The sequence below is a fragment of the Chlorocebus sabaeus genome, chromosome 18, assembly GCF_047675955.1.
Source record: "Chlorocebus sabaeus isolate Y175 chromosome 18, mChlSab1.0.hap1, whole genome shotgun sequence".
NCBI lineage: Eukaryota > Metazoa > Chordata > Mammalia > Primates > Cercopithecidae > Chlorocebus > Chlorocebus sabaeus.
The window spans coordinates 34,778,114-34,794,639 of NC_132921.1; the positions used below are offsets into that span (position 1 = coordinate 34,778,114).

General features: G+C 47.7%; 1 protein-coding gene across 10 annotated transcripts in view; it reads left to right on the plus strand.

Annotated features, from left to right (window-relative positions):
* The window catches only part of ZBTB7C (zinc finger and BTB domain containing 7C), a 381,563-nt gene that overhangs the window by 223,750 nt on the left and 141,287 nt on the right, over positions 1-16,526 (plus strand). For 7 of the 10 annotated variants that reach the window (XM_037982347.2, XM_073006328.1, XM_037982348.2 and 4 more), the window contains one exon: positions 46-107. Coding sequence is in view for 2 of the 10 variants with exons in the window: in XM_073006330.1 (XP_072862431.1) it covers positions 711-718 (8 nt within the window). In the remaining 8 variants the exon portion in view is untranslated. Of the gene's footprint in view, positions 1-45; positions 108-586; positions 719-5,584; positions 5,676-16,526 lie in introns of all 10 variants that reach the window. The other 3 variants (XM_073006330.1, XM_037982349.2, XM_073006331.1) reach the window with 2 other exon arrangements.

The window sequence follows — 16,526 nt, forward strand, 5'->3', positions numbered from 1 at the left end:
GAGCAGATGCTAATATGATTCTCCGTCCCTTTCTTCTCTTTGCAGGAAATGAGCAGATTTGCAGAAAAACTGGTGTCCTGAAATTTAAAACTAAGGCGTCGGTGCTTGTGAGTATGAATTTTGCTTTTTTTAGTTCTGTGGCTTAACAATGTTCCTGGGAAGTAGTTGGATTTCCCTGTTAGAGGAAAAGAGCATGACCTGGATGGGATCGGCTTTTGGTTCTTCTTCTGGAAGGTTCCTCCCTCAGGGTGGGGCTGAACCCAGGAATGTAAGGCATTGAGTTGAAGGAGGGTGGTTTGAACCCTGGCTCTGCCCTCTAAGTGGAGAATGTTCCCACTGGCTCGTGAAAGAGTCACTCCCTTGACTTGATTGCTGTGCGGGAGAGCAGGACTCTAGAAAAAAGAGAAATGTGCTTTTTTTTTTTACTTGAGGCCACAAACAGTTTGTACAATTCTAAGTTTGCTGCTAGGTTGACCCCCTATTCAGAACAGTAAATTATCATAGAGGCCATTTAACAGTATGTTAAACTAAGTGCAGTCACAGGAACCAATCCATTAATCAATCTGAGAATGTCATTAATCACCAGGTGCCAGGCAGCACCTGGAGGCTCTGGGAAATCCACGAGAAGCAGCAGGCATTGGCTCTGTCTTGGAGGAGCTTTCAGTCCAGTGTGGGAAGAGAAGACACCTGCACATGAGACAAAGAACTTTATGACCAGGTGTGTGCACCAGCTCTGGCTGGCATGGCCCGGGCAGAAATGCTGGGGATGGGAAATAGTTAGGGAAGACTTCCTGGAGAAGGAGAGGCTTGAACTGGACTGATGGAGGAGGGAGGCCATAGAAGAACGGGTGGATGCCTACGTGGAGGATGGCATAGGCATGGGTCTGAGGGTGAGAGGGGAGAAGATGCTGGCGAAGTTGGACAGGGCCAGGTGCTGGAGGGCTTGGCATGGCTTCAGGAATGGTCTAGATGCAAAGAATCAGGATGGAATAAAGGATTCTTCACCTATGTGAATAAAATTTAGTTTCTGCCAGTTTTTCAGCCGCTCTATGACATGAAAATGACTGCATAAATTTTTCACAAACTTGAGGTTGTACTGGAGATCAGTCTATACACTGAGTGGATTACAGGAAATCTACATTGGAGATATTCCCTTTGTCTCAGCGAGAGAGAGAGAGAGAGAATAAGACACACACACACACACACACACACAGAGAGAGAGAGAGAGAGAGAGAGAGAGAGAGAGAGAGAGAGAGAGAAACTTCTCCAGACAGCTGCAGCCAAGGGCCACCAGAGCCCTGTGAGGCCACTAATGGGACCACATCCTGAGCTCGTGGTGTACAGTCACCAATACAGCACTCCCAATTGTCCGCTTGCTTTTCCCCAGAACTGCTTCTCACACAGGGAGCTCTAGGTACTGTGCTGGGATTTATTTATTTAATGATGATTAATTAATATTTGTCCCAAGCAAGCAGGAGAAGGTAGCTAGTTCTAAATCTCCATAACAACAGCCAGTATTCACATTGCGTGACCAGTTCACAGCACACTTGATGGTACTGCCTCATAGGTGTTTTACAAAGACTCTGTCCAGTATTCCCGTTTTGCAGATGAAGAAACTGAGGCTCAGAATCGTTCAATATTTGCTCTAGTTTGCTCTGCTAGTAAGTGGTAGAGCTGCCTAAGACGTCCACACTGACTTTCCACTGCACATAACTGGACATCGCTCTGATTATGCAATAGGCCCTTTTGGCTCAGCCCTTGCCTCCTGCTTATTCATCCTGGGAAGAAGAGTAATTGTTGTGCTGCCCCACGGGGTCCGGTTGTCGGAACTCTCTGTTCTGGATGTTCGTGTTTTGCTGTTGCTGGCTTTCGTGGGCTGTATAATGGCAGACTGGTGGTCTTCGGCGAGGCAGGAAGGTGGTTATGGTGCTGCCTTCAAGGAGGAAGGCTCATGTGCACTTCCAACTCCTGGGACCACCCTCTGAAAAGATGCTGGAGGGTTTCATTTTGAGCCACTGGTGACTGACTTAGGTTGGGCTTCCTAGAAGCAGAGCCTGAGTCAGGTTTCAGTGGGATGTGATGCATCCAGGGAGAGCTCTTAGGAAACGCTTGTCAAGGAGAGAGGGAAGCTGGATAAAGAAGCAAGAGCTGAGTGAGAATGTGGTCTCAGGGCAGGTCTCCCTGGGTCTGGTCCACGTCAACTGCACTACAGTGATGTCTGACTTGGAGGCAGGGGGCAGGGCTTGTGTGTCCCCTTGTTTGTCAGCAGCTGCCCCCAGAGTATAGCTGGTGGTGCAGCCTCCAAAGCATCACCTTAACCAAGAGTAAGGATCCAAGAATGTCATGAGTGAAAGCTGTGTGCCACACTCAGCAGCTGGGGACTGGGCACCCCCAGCACGTACAGAGACCTGGACAGAGCATCAGTTGCTTTTATTCTCATGCCTGCGAGCACCACTATTGTCAAGACAGCCACATGTCATTTTCACTGACCTGGCAGTAATTTTCATTGCAGTAAGGTTGTATTTTGGGAGTATAAATATTAAAATAGAAATCAATACCGAAGTCTGTTTTTTTAACTGAAAATAGCGTGTGCTTTTTTTAACTGGAATTTTATTCTTAATAGACACTATCGTCTCATGGCTCTAAATTCAAAAGTACCAGAAGGTATATTGTAAAAAGTCTCCTCTCTACCTCTGGCCTCAAGCAGGCTCCTATCCTAGAGACAACCAATATTGCCAGAGTTTTGTGTTACTTTCCAATGATGGTCTGCACCCAACAGCATTGTGGTTTAGATTCCAAAATTTTGGTGAATCTGATGCAGTATAGAAAGGTGCCACCTTCTTGGGTCTTCAGAGTCAGCAGTAGGGGTTATTCCAGAAGGGATTGAACTGAAATAGGCCTTTTCTTTGGAGAGGGAGCAATTAATAGCCTGATTCAGCTCTCAGTGGAATGTTTAAAATGCATAAGAACTTTACAAACGTTTTCAAACTCTTTAGAGTTACTATATAAACCATTGATACAGGAATTGTAAATTACTTTTACTTCTAATTGCAAATAATAAATTATTTTTATTTCTAATTGCAAATAATAATTATTATTTAAAGCAAATTATACATACAATTTAAATTATTATTTAAAGCAAATTATTTGAGATACTGCGTGACAGCCCCTGGAATCCCCAAATATTTGAAACAATTTAAAATTTCACTAACTTCACTATTTAGTGCGAATTATTGAGGTCTCCCTGCATTTATCATCTGATGCCATTTGCATGTCATGTATTCTGTTTCCAAAGTGCATTTCGATTTCCTGCATTGTCAGCACCGTGTGAATTTTCACTGTGGTTTCCTTTTATGAAGTGACTTGACTATAATTTGGAGGTACTTTCTCAACATAGCATCTGGTCCAAGACGGAATGGGTTCTTTTGGTGGTAAGCCCCCTCTGGTAGAAGGGGCTGAAACAGGAGCTAGGTCATCTGTCAGCACAGTTACACAGCTGATCCACACTGCCTGACAGCAGGCTTAGAAGATGTCTAAGGTCCTGTCATAGCTGAGTCTCCTCTGTGCAGCTTTGGGATCATCATGGCCTTTAAAGGCCCTTTACCTCACTTGAATTCGAGGCTGTGGGGCTCACACTGGGCACTTATCTTCTGAAGTTTGGTCTTGAAGTCTCTGTTCAATGCTTGTATACATTTTCCAGATTGAGCTTATTTTGTAATCGTGTAGGCCTGGCAGATACGTTTTTCTCTTGCAAGCAAGCTCCCTTCTTTCAGTTCTCCTTCATGTTTACACTCTCTCTCAGGTTACAAGAAAATCCTCTAACTTGTTCATGACCTGTTCCAGCCCCAAGACAGATTTTGGTGGCACCCCCATGAGGCAATGAAAAAAAAAATCTCATTTCCGTTCAAGAAATAGAATCATTATCTTGATTGAAATAATATCTTTCCTCAACCTGCAACCAGATAAAGCATCAAATTGGTGGAGTTTCCTTATCACTGCACAGAGTTTGCAGGACACAGAATAATGGCCTGTCAGCTGCCTCTGGTGGGGTGGGTTCTGTAATACAGAGCCCACAGCTCCTGGCCTGGTTTGGATTATACCATGTCTGGTGCAATGTAAAATAATTCAATTAATGGCAAATATCATCATATTAAAAGGAGAAGGTCATCATAGACCCTAAAACAGAGTAAGCAATAAATGCAGCTACTGTAGTGGTTGTTTTTATTAGACACATCTAACACGCATAGGCAATTGTGTGGGTGGCTGAAGCCTACAGATATTTATGTCCTTTTAAGGATGTGAGTACTTTGGAACCTGCAACCCCTACTAGGCCTAAGATTCCAGGGCTTCAGTGGGAGTAAGGGGGTGACTGGGCTTGAGAAGGTGGACCAGGTCCTAGTTTTGGGTAGCAAACAGGACAGCTAGAGGCCAACAAGCCGATATATTTGGGAAGGGAGCTGAAAGAGTTGTGGGTGGGGAGGCAGGGGGTCTGGGTTCCAGTCCTGATTTGCCATCATTGTCATGCAGCTTTGGGCTCTTGGGGCCTCAGTTGCCTCTTTGTTCAGAAAGGATAACATGGGGGTATCAGGAGAAGGAGGTGAGGCAATGTTTGTGCAAAGCCCAGGATACTGGCTGTACCTTTGATCCTTCTTGTTCCTCGTCCACTGAGTGGGGAGGCTCTGCTACAGCCCAGGCAGGTCTGCCACGTGGTAAAATGCTGATTCCCACGCTCTTTTCTTATGCACTGCTCAGCTCACAGCACTCCTGCATGGAAGTTTTCCTTAGCCTTAGAGAGCGAGGGGATAGAGTGTCATATAAACAGTATTAGCTCAGAGTGCAGTCCAGTCCAGTCCTCGTTACCTGCTTGCCCCATGGCTTGGCCTCAGTTCCCTCTTCCATGAAAATAAAGGGGTGACTCAGGGATCTCAGTGACTTACCTTTCGAAGCAACTACTCTGTAACAGGCACTATTTCAACCATTTTACGTTTATTAATTAACAATCCTCACAACAGTCCTATGCATTAGAAACTTATACTATCTGCTTTTTACAAGTGAAAAGTAACAGAGAGGTTAAGTAACTCGTCCAAGGTCACACAGCCAGTAAGTGCTAGAATTGGAATCTGAAGCCAAGCAATCTGGTTAGAAAACTTAAAATGAACTGCATCAGGACTAAATAATACCATCCAAACAACCTGGGCTTTCATCAGACCCTAAACCATAATCCTATTATAGAGAGAAGCAGTAATAATAATTATATCTTTGTGATGTTCTAGGAGGCTGTAGAGATTGTTCCTATACCTGGTGGGAGGTTGAATGATATTCTGACTAAGATACCTGATCCTGGTAGCTCAGATCTCTTGCCATGGATCCTGTAAAAGTGTTGCTAGCTGTATATACTCTGTAGAATACCAAGGTATGCGGGCCTTGCCCTCCCACTTACTTTCCTTCGTCTGGCCCACCCCCCATCACCCTGCAGAGCCCTCCTGGGCCCTTGGGGCTGTGCTGTCTGCCAAGACTTCCCCAGAGAAGGAAACCATCCCTCCCAAACACCACCCATGCCTGCTTCATTTCCCTCTCTCCCCAGGCATGGCATAAGTGACGTGAAAGCTTCTATCTCCAGACCCTTGTCTTCAAGAGGAGTGCTGGCCTGTCATTGAGCGTGCCTGATTACCATGGTAATCACCAGCGAATGGCGTGATTTTATAATATATTTCCATCTGAAATATGAACAGGTGTGCTGGGGAAATCAACATTTATCAGCAAGATAGGTCTAGGGAGATTAATATTGAATTTAAGATTGCTCAAGGAAATGGAAGGAAGGAGGGAGGGAGGGAGGAAGGAAGGAGGGGAGGAAGGAGGGAAGGAAGGAAGGAAGGAAGGAAGGAAGGAAGGAAGGAAGGAAGGAAGGAAGGAAGGAAGGAGAAATATCTTCCTTGTAGGGAAGGAAGGGAGGGAGGGAGGGAAGGAAGGAAGGAAGGAAGGAAGGAAGGAAGGAAGGAAGGAAGGAGGGAGGGAGGGAGGGAGGGAGGGAGGGAAGGAAGGAAGGAAGGAAGAAGGGAAGGAAGGAAGGAAGGAAGGAAGGAAGGAAGGAAGGAAGGAAGGAAGGAGAAATATCTTCCTTGCAGGGAAGGAAGGGAGGGAGGGAGGGAAGGAAGCAAGGAAGGAAGCAAGAAAGGAAGGAAGGAAGGAGAAATATCTTCCTTGCAGGGAAGGAAAGAAGGAAGGAAGGAGAATGGAAGGGAGGAGGGAGGGAGGGAGGGTAGGAGGAAGGAAGGAAGGAAGGAAGGAGAAATATCTTCCTTGTAGGGAAGGAAGGGAGGGAGGGAACGAAGGAAGGAAGGAAGGAAGGAAGGAAGGAAGGAAGGAAGGAAGGAAGGAAGGAAGGAAGGATAAATATCTTCCTTGCAGGGAAGGAAGGGAGGGAGGGAGGGAAGGAAGCAAGGAAGGAAGCAAGAAAGGAAGGAAGGAAGGAGAAATATCTTCCTTGCAGGGAAGGAAGGAAGGAAGGAAGGAGAATGGAAGGGAGGAGGGAGGGAGGGAGGGAGGGCAGGAGGAAGGAAGGAAGGAAGGAAGGAAGGAAGGAAGGAAGGAAGGAAGGAAGGAAGGAAGGGGAAATATCTTCCTTGCAAGGAAGGAAGGAAGGAAGGAGAAATATCTTCTTTGCAGGGAAGGAAGGAAGGGAGGGAGGGAGGAATATCTTCCTTGCAGGGAAGGAAGGAAGGAAGGAAAGAGAAAGGAAAGCAAAGGAAGGAGAAATATCTTCCTTGCAGTCAAAGGCATTCCAGCCTGACTTCTGACCACTCCCCCAAGGAAGGGAAGGAAGGGAAGGAAGGGAGAGAGGGAGGAATATCTTCCTTGTAGGCAGGAAGGAAGGAAGGAAGGAAGGAAGGAAGGAAGGAAGGAAGGAAGGAAGGGAGGAAGGAAGGAGAGAGAAATATTTTCCTTGCAGTCGAGGGCATTCCAGCCTGACTTCTGACCACTCCCCCAACAGATGCTCCTTTCCTGTCCCTCCCGAGTTGGTCTCCCACCCTGGCTTCCAAGCTTGTCACTCACATTCCTCCTGGCTCTTCCCTTTTCTCTCTCCTTCCCAGTGCTTAACTACCTGTCCAATCCCACCAGCCCTGGGAAGCCCACCCAGCCCCCAGGAATCTCTGCCTCCTTGACCACCTGCAGCACCCACATTCCCCACATCCAGCGTAGGAGAGTCTTTCTCCACAGCTGGCTGGAAGGCCCCCAAGTGACATACATTCATCTGCTGTGTAATTCAGCCACCAGGCACAAGCCTTGCTCAGCCATTCAGGATCCCTTATTGGTTGGGGACTCTGGTCCCACCCACTGTCCTCAGAAAAGACAAGCCTCTGTTGAGCTAAGAACTTCTCTATTTACCTAGGGCCCCAATTGAAGACATCACCAGGACAACCTCTGGGTGGCTCTAGAGCAGAGCACCACAGCCAGATTGGTTTGTTCCTGCTGGAGAAATGGAATTATCTGCATTGTGGTATTTCTTCCAGAGGTAAAGGCAGCAGAGGGCATCCAAGGAAATGGCAAGGCAGTTTGATCTTTAAGCCTAGTGGTCCCTGGCATTGTTCCCTCCACCCACTTCAAAATCAATGGGTATGAGAAGCCACACTCGTAGGACAAGGAGGGGTCTTCCTGCTGCTCCATGGCCACCCTTGGTGGGGGAAAGGTAGGGCCCCGGAAGAGGCAGCCTTGGCCAGAGGGCCCTGGCACAATGGGACACATGATGGGCTCCACTGCTTTGCCCTGGATCTGTCAGCGTCTCAGACACAGAGCAAGCCAGGGTTTTTCTGTCATTGCAAGCAGGAGAACAGAATGGACCTGATAGAGGCTTCCACATGAAAGGCCTTCGTCTTTACTTTCAAGTAGACAATGCATCAGAGAAGTTGCCAGACCCGCTCTGACGATGCGACAGGCATCAGCTAATATTTTGATTTTAATAGAATGAATAACAAAGAGCCCCAAGTGTCTCTCAGAACTAATTTGGAAGAACATATTCTGCCACATGTCCCTCTAGTTGGATCAGGCTCCTAAAGAGATCATAACAAAAGGTTTAAACCAAAAAAAGAAAGGTATTCCTCCACCAACTTTTCTCTCTTTTAATTTCCTTCTTGTAATGCCTCTCACAGAACAGTAACTTATGAAACGATGAAATGAAGTTGGAACAAGAAGCAGCAGGTAGAAGAGGCCCGACGTGGCAGCCCTTGCTTTTGTTCTGCAGTGTGAATGGCTTTGCGGCAGATGCCCTCCCTGAGATGCCCTCCCTGAGCATGGCAATGTGGGGCCTTCCGGGCAGACAAGTACCAAATACATTTAAGGGAGAGGGCACTGCCTCCCTCCACAGGGGTCCGCGTGAGTCAGGAGCCTGGCAGGAAACAGGTGGCAAACTCCAGTTTGTAGACAATTTGGAGAATTGAGTTCAAAGGCCAGTGCCAGGTGCAGGGAACTCTCAAGACCCAGTGCAGTACCCCAGGGCTGTGAACACCAGGGAGCTGTTACACCCGGGGGCACTAAAGGGGCAAGGAGAGGGAGGGGCTGCTGGAAGCAGAGACAGTGAGGGTGGGGTGGAGGGGCCACCTTAGCAGGGCTGTGACCTCTGGTCCAAGGATACAGCCGGTCTGAGGCCTCCCTGAAGAAAGGGATACAAGGCATTAAACACCCCAACCCCAAACCCCAAACTCCCTTCCTCCATTCTCCACTTAGGGCCCTACAGGCTGAGCTGACATAAGGCCAGAGGCAAGGGAGCCCACTGCTGTGTCTGCAGGGGTCGGCCTCCCGGGGCACAAAAAGAGCGGAGTGGGGTGGGAGGGGCAAGCACAGGCCTTGGCCCCAAGGTGGACCCAAGTTGTCAACACGCCAGGCCTGGCCTAAGGGCTGATTTCATGGCCTCCAAGAAAGTCCACAGCTCACAGACACACAAACACACACACGTGTAAACACATACACGTGTATACACACACATGCACACACCTTCCTGTTGACCAGGGATTATAGTTCCTTTTGCCAGGAACACAAGAATGATGGCACTGTCACAAAAGGTTTCCCTGGAAGAGGAAAAATGGGGCCATAAATGAATCCACACTGAAATGCCACCTCGGGTCCCTAACCCAGAGAGGAGGAGCTGAAGGAGGGGACTAGAATAGTTCTAGCAAGGTGCCACAGGAGTCACCAGGAGGGGGCCTTGAAGAAGTGCCAGCCAAAAGGAAAGGCTTTTGCAGATGAGGACACCTGAGTTCTAGAAGCTGAGGCCTGAGGGTGAAACAGGAGGGTGAGGGGGCCACTTTGCTGGTGGAAGCCACCCTCCAGCAGGTGCTGCTTGTTCTTGGCTCACGGTCCTGCTCCAGACCAGAAGTGGCTCTTGGAAATGTAGACAGCTCTCAGTTCTGTGCCCTAAAGGGGTTTATGCTGATGAAAACACCGCCAGTGAAGTCATAGCTCCTGTAGATGTCCAGCCCACACTATGGGGGGTCTGGGCCAAGTACTTGCAGGCATCATCTCTTTTAATTGTTCCAAGAGCATGAGGTGGGCATGGCCCCAGAGGAGGGTGCAGAGACGCGAGAGGTCAAGTCATTTCTCCAAGACTGAACCCAGATGGGTTTGATTAGGAACTCCTCCCTGGCCTGGCTGCCTGCTGGCAGTCCCCTGGCTGAGGAGAGTCCACTCCTACAAATAAGAGAACATCTTCCAAATATTGGAACATACATTTACATTTTTTATTTGGGAAAATTTTTAAATTACAGAGAAACTGCAAACATAAAAATAATCCAAACAATATCCTTATATTCTCATATCTCAGATTTACCTGCTGTTCGCATTTTACAGCACTTGCTTAATCATTTGTGTTCTCTCTTACACACACACACACACACACACACACACACACACACACGTGTTCTTCCTGAACCATCTGAGGGTAAGTTCACCCCTTCATACTTCAGCATGTGCTTCCCAAGGATAGGCATATTCTCTGACATAATCATAGCATGGTTGATCAATACATTTAACATTTATACAACACTTTAATCTATCCTTTGTATCCCTATTTTGTCAGTTAACTTCATAATGCTCTCCCCAGCATTTCTCCCTCCAGTAGATCTCATCTAGGGTCGGATATGGCATTTAGTTGTGTCTCTTTATCTCCTTTAATCTGGAACCTTTTCACAGCCTTTCTTTGTTTTTTATGACATGGACATCTTTGAAGAATACAATGCCCCCACTTATTTGTAATACAGTATATCCCTCATGTTGAATTTGTCTGATGTTTCCTCATGATTAGATCCAGGTTTTGTATTCTTGGCCAGAACCCTGCATAAGCCCTCTTGGTTCTTCTCAGGTCATCATCAGGAGGCCCTCATTGGTGATGTTAATTTTGATCTGTCAGTCCAGGCAGTGTCTGATTTCTCCATTATAGGATGATTTTTTTTTTCTGCCTTGGAACTAGCAAGTGGTCTATGGGGAGACATTTTAAAACCATGCAGTACCCTGCTCCTCATCGGTCTCTCCCTAGATGTAGCACCCATTGATGATTCTTGGCTCATCCAATCATTAACACAAGATTGCACAATGATGCATTTCCAACTCCAGCACTGCCTCCATTCTTGCCAATGGACCCTTGGCATTCTACTGTAAGCAATAGAATGTATTTATGTATTATCTGCATAGAATGATGAACTCTGGTTTTTCCAATGGTTTAGAATTTCTCACCTATGATATTTTGATACACCACTATCCCTATTTTGAGTATGTTCTTACTTTCTGGTATAGAGGAGATTTCCAGGCTTATCTTGCACCTACCCTGCACCAGCCCTGGAATCAATCATTTCTCTGGGGGGCTCTGGTTCCTTTTATTGAGGAATGGTATTAGACACCCAGATCTGGGTTTGCTCATTGCTGTGTATCTTTGCACCTTGGCCCTTTCAGGGGACAAAACTAGGAAAAAATGCATCCATATAACTATACATCCACATATTATTCACCCATACACATGCACATACACTTACATATTTGTATTTTAGAAATCGTGAATCCACACCAATACCTCTAATTCCAATCCATCTCTACTGGGTTGTTTCCTGCCTTCCCCCTCTCATAATTGCATGTCCTTCTTCAGCAGTGAAACCTGGGCTCCCCAAACTGTCAACAAAATTCACTCATTTGCTCATCCTATATTACATCTAAAATACTCTCAGAATTGTTTCACCCAAATCACTACAACTAACAAACCTCCTTCCCTTCATCCCCACCTCACCATGCCATGTTCATAAATTACTAGGATTAGTCTTTCCTTCCTGATTTTTTCTATCCTTCAGGGTGGTTATAGTCTTTATTTGAACTACAGTTAGGTTCCTTTTTTTTCAGTTTGAGGGGTTTGTTTCCTTCTCATTCTTATTAATTTAATTTTTAAAAACATGTAGGACATTAACATGCTTTCAGAAGTCAAACTATACAGAAAGGTATAGTTGGAGATATGTCACTCTGCTTTGTAACCCATTGCTTCCTTGTCGGTAATCAATTTAATTGTTTTCTTCTTATGCATGTAATTTATTTGTATAAAGAGAAGCAAAATTATATGTTGTCTTATTTCCCCTTTCTTACAGAAAAGGTAGCACTATATATAGATAGATAGGTAGACAGATACAGATTTAGATGTATTTACATTTTACTTTATTCATTCAATAATATTTCCTTGCAGTCACTTCATATCAGTCCATAGAGGTCTTCCTCACTCTTTTTTACAGCTGCATAATACTCCATTGTGTGTATATATCATGGTTTATTCACTTGCTCTCTTACAGATGACTACTTAGGTGACTTCTCATATTTTGCAACTACAAATAATGCTACAATGCTTGTGCATGTGTGTTTCATATGCTTGGGATTCTAAAAATGGGATTATCAAGTTGAAGAGGATGTAGTTTTGTTAGGTGTTGCCAGATTCCCCTCCATGGGGTTGTGTCAGTTTGCATTCCTGTTTTCCCACGACCTTGCCAACAGATGCTATTGTCAAGTTTTGGAATTCTTGCCAATCTCACTGGTAAGAAATGGTATCTCATTGTAATTTTAGTTTTTACCTATTATTATGAGTGAAGTTGAAAATTTTTTCATGTTTAATGATCATTTTTAATATTGCCTTTTGTGAATTATCTGTTTATATCTTTTGTCCATTTGCTATTGGATTTTTGGTTCTTTGCCCCTACGTTTTTAAGAATCTTTTATATACTAGTGACATTAGCCCTTTGTGTATGATATATGTGACAAATATTTTCTCCCAGTTTATTATTTGCTTGTGACTTTACTTATGGGAATTGTCATATAAATTTGTTTGTATAGTCAAATTATCTAATCTTTTCTTCTTGCAGCCAGGTCAGCCAGGTTATAGAAGAATTCACCCATGTGGAAACGTAATTTTTAATGGCTATACAATGCTAAACCATAATTTTCATATAGATTCTAAAAGATGAATTGGAATTCCAGGTTGATGGGGTGGAGGATGAAGGAGGGAGGGCAGATGGGGAGCCAGTCTGGAAGCTGGAGCAAGCCCTGTTGATTTTAGGATGGGGACAGGGGACAAGTGGTCTCTGCCCTGTAGCGATGGACATTCACATGAGGCATCAAGATCAGTCCCCGTGATACAGTCCAGTGACAGGACCCACTAGGAAGGGCTGTGGACTTCGGAGGAGGGAGAGGTCCTTTGGGTTGGGCATTGAGTCTCTGGGGCAGGGCCAGGATGAGGCAAGTGAGGCACTCAGTGTAAAATTTAAGGAGGTGCTCACTCTCAGGGGCGTGCAAGTGCAGGCCTGGCACCTGACAGTGAGTGCCTCCTTAAGTGTGGTGCCCTAGGGCCTCACCTGCCTCCCACCACTGCCTACTCTTCCTTGGGGAGAAGAAGGACTTGTCAGGCCTTGGAAAGATACAAGTTGAATGAATGAGAAAGGGGTACCTATCGTAGACCCTGAGACTGTGTGTGGGAGAAGCAGTCCATCCATGAGGGGACTAGCCCAGTTAGGAGTGGTGTGGTGCTAGAAAAGTGGGCTGGGAGGAGTTTGGATTTTATCCTGAAGGTCCTGGGAAACCACTGCAGGACTTTAAGAAATTACGCCAAACTAGGGGAAATGGAGATGATAACAGCCACTTCCCAGAGTTGATGTCAAGATGAAATGAGATAATCTACATAAACCTTTTCAGTTGGTGTGGGGCCTGACGTGGAGTGGAAGCTTAATCATCATGAGTTTCCTGGACTTTGAGGGGATCTACTGATTTTCTTAGTCAGGTTTGGGTCTAACATCATAAACACAGCAGGACTGTTCAAATCACAATGTAGGAATAGAAAACTAGCAAAACTTGAAATAAACTAACTGTCCACTCCCGTCTGGAAACATCTTGGGAAGAGGAAGACGGCATGTTCAAGAACTAGAGGAAAGTTGAAGCTTTCAAGTTGCTCCAAGGCCTCCATTCTCAGAACGGAAACTGAGGCCTGGGAAGGCTCTGCAGTGAGTTCATGGCTGTGCCAGAGGCTCCTCTCCTGCCCCACTCTCCCCTCCCACCACCCCCTAGACAGCGCCTGTGCTCCTCTGTCTCTGCAGGAGGCCTTCCGGACAGTCTGTGAGTGTCTCCTCCCTGAACTGTGCTGACCCTGAAAGCAGAAAAAGTGAGAAGCAGACAGGATCAGGCGGCCCTTCCCACCCCCACTGTGGCAAGCTGGCCTGGGACAGAGCAGAAGGCCCTCTTTGCCCCAGGCCAGCTCCCTGAAGGAGGGGCCGCCCAAGGAACTGAGGGCTGTCATTGCCCTCGACTTGCCAGCCCAGTGAAGGCCATTCCCTGTGACCCCGTGGGTCACGCCAGTCAAGTGTGTGGGAAAAATAAGTGTGCAACGATGTGGTGGGTGTGTCTTTCAGAGCTCACTGGTCTCCCTCTTCCCCAGCTCCCACTGATGGAGGCCAGGAGGTTGCCTGAATCTCCCAGACATACTCATGGAGGCAGGGCACACAAACTCCGCTCCCAGCTCCCAATGCTCCCACCTGCTTCAGGCCTGCAGCTCCTGCTGAGAAACCTAACAGGTCCTGGGCAGATTCCCAGCCTCCAGTCCTCCCTGCACCCCTGCCTGCTCCACCAGGCTGTGCAAATGGCTGCCTGACAGGCCATCATGACATTTAAGGGCACTGGGAAGCCCCTGATGCAGACCCATCTTCCCACCGGCTTAAAATCCATTCTCAATGCGTCCTTAGGCTCATCATGTCCTGTCTGTGGCCGAATCCGCTGCCACCTCTTCTCAGATGCCTTTCTCAAACTCCAGAGGAAGAGTGGCCTTCTTCCTCTGCCTACAGCCTACACAGTAGGTTTCAGCTTTTGGGGCAGGCCTGGCCACGTCTGTTTCTTGTCCCAGGTAGCTGTGAACAAAACTGCCTCTTTCAGTATGAACTACCCAAGAGCTGGAGCTACTTCTTATTCGGCTTTGATATCCCCAAATGCATGGATTGAGTGACTGACATGAAAACGCAAAGACCACAGGCTTCAGATACTGGAAGGATTAAGCTTGAAGTCTGGCCTGATACTTGCCAAGTGGCCTCAGGGAAGCCACTTACATTGTCTGAGCCTCCATTTTCTCATCCATTCAATAGGATGATGGTATCTACCTTGCAGGGTTGTTGCCCCACATAAAGTAGTCAGAGTGCCCAGCCCAGGACCTAGGACCCAGCAGGAACCTGTTGCTTCCTTCACAGATGCCTACTGTGTGCCTGCTCTGGGCCAGCCTCCAGGGCAGCCAGGGAGACAGCAAGCTAGGACTCACGCACAGTTCCGGAAGCCTCTGTTGAGAGCCGTGTGTCTGGGTTGCGCTGGGGCTGGGGCTGCAGGGATGGGTACAGCATCCCTGCCCTCCAGGCACTAATGGTCATTCCCATCATGGGCACAGTGGATTTTCCAGGTTCCTTCCAGCCGCGTAGTTGCTGAGATCAGCTCCTAGAATTTGGTGATGGATGATTCCTGGGATATTCTTCCCAGAGTGAAGGGCCTGGCCTAGGTAGGGGAAGTGAGGGCTAGAAGGAGAGAGGAATTCAGAAGAAAGAGGGCTGAGGGCCTAACCTCAAGGAGTGCCCAGTGTGGCATACCCATTGCTCTCTAGGAGGGGGTGAGATGGCCAAAGCCAGCCTGGGTTCCTCCTTTAGGGAAAACAGGTGTCAGCCAGCTTGGGGAAGAAGTCACAAGCTGGGTTTTGTCCTCTTGTTTAACTTGGGGCCAGGGCTGGGAGCACTGGACCATGGGGCTCCAGAGCTCAGGCAGGGCCAGAGAAAGAGTTAAGTGAGACCTGGTGCCATCTTCTTCTACTGCCAAGGGAGTCTCTGGGTCCAGGCCCAGCAGATTGGGCCCTGCCAACCTCAGGTTCTAGATTGAATGCCCCACTTTCAGGTAGGCGGCTGGTAAGAGACAGTTGAGTGTAGGCTGTAGGCAGAACCCAGGGCACAGCTCCTTGTGGGACCAGAAAGTGAAGGGTCCCTGCCCTGTGGGGCGGAGAGAGGGCTAGTCCTGGCGAAGGCACCACACTCCCATGAAAGGCCTGGGCAGCAACCACAGAGGCCTCTGCAGTCGTACGGGGGCGGAGTGGGGGTCTCTGTCTTCTGTTAGTGCAGAAGGGACAGGTGCAGAGGAATGGGGTGGGCCTAGTGAGGTGACTGAACTGAGGAAGGCTCTGGGAGAGGCACCTCCGGATCCCAGGCTTTGAATGACTTCATAGGTGTGGAGGGGCTCTCCCAAGAGTACTTGCTTACTCTGTTAAGGTGTCAATGGCTCTTTTTCTCCTCCTGGCCTCCTCTAAAGGTCTGAGGACCAGTGGGAGGGCTGGCCCCATCCCCTGATCCAACATCCTGGCCATGCCTTCCTGAACATGTCTGAAAATGCTCATCCCTGAGGCTGCCCCGGGTTTGGTGAGCTCCCCTGGGTGGGAAGTTTCTCTGTGTTCATGATGCCTCTCTGCCTCCCCTCAAATCCAGCATTTCTCCAGGTGGGTGGATCTCAGAGACCCCAGCTCTCATCTCAGCCTGCGCATCCTTCTCTGGAGAGGCTGCCAGGCCCCCCAGGAGCTGTGGTGGATGAGTCCCTGTTCAGGCCCAAATGCCCCTGCAGAATAGGAAGGCTGGATACTAGTTAGCTAGTGGGGTGTGGGTAGAGGGCTTCTTTGGCACAGGCCTCCTGGCAAGCAGGTGCCCATCATTCAGCACACTAAGAATGCTGAGGCAGGATCTTTGGTCCACTTGCTGGTGATACAGTGGAAGACAGTTAAGCAGCTGAGAACCCCGTCACCCCATTGTACAGGCCATGAGGGCACCCTTGAGGCAGATTTTGCTGGGGGAACGTGGCCTTTGTGGGGAGTGCAGTTCAAGTGTGGCTTTCAATGAATAGATAATGAAGTGACATTTTAATTGTGTTTCTGGCAGGTCAGGAGAGGTGAGGGGTGGGAGAGTAGATGGAGTCAGGGAAACACAGAGACCTTCCATCCACTCGCCCTCATAACA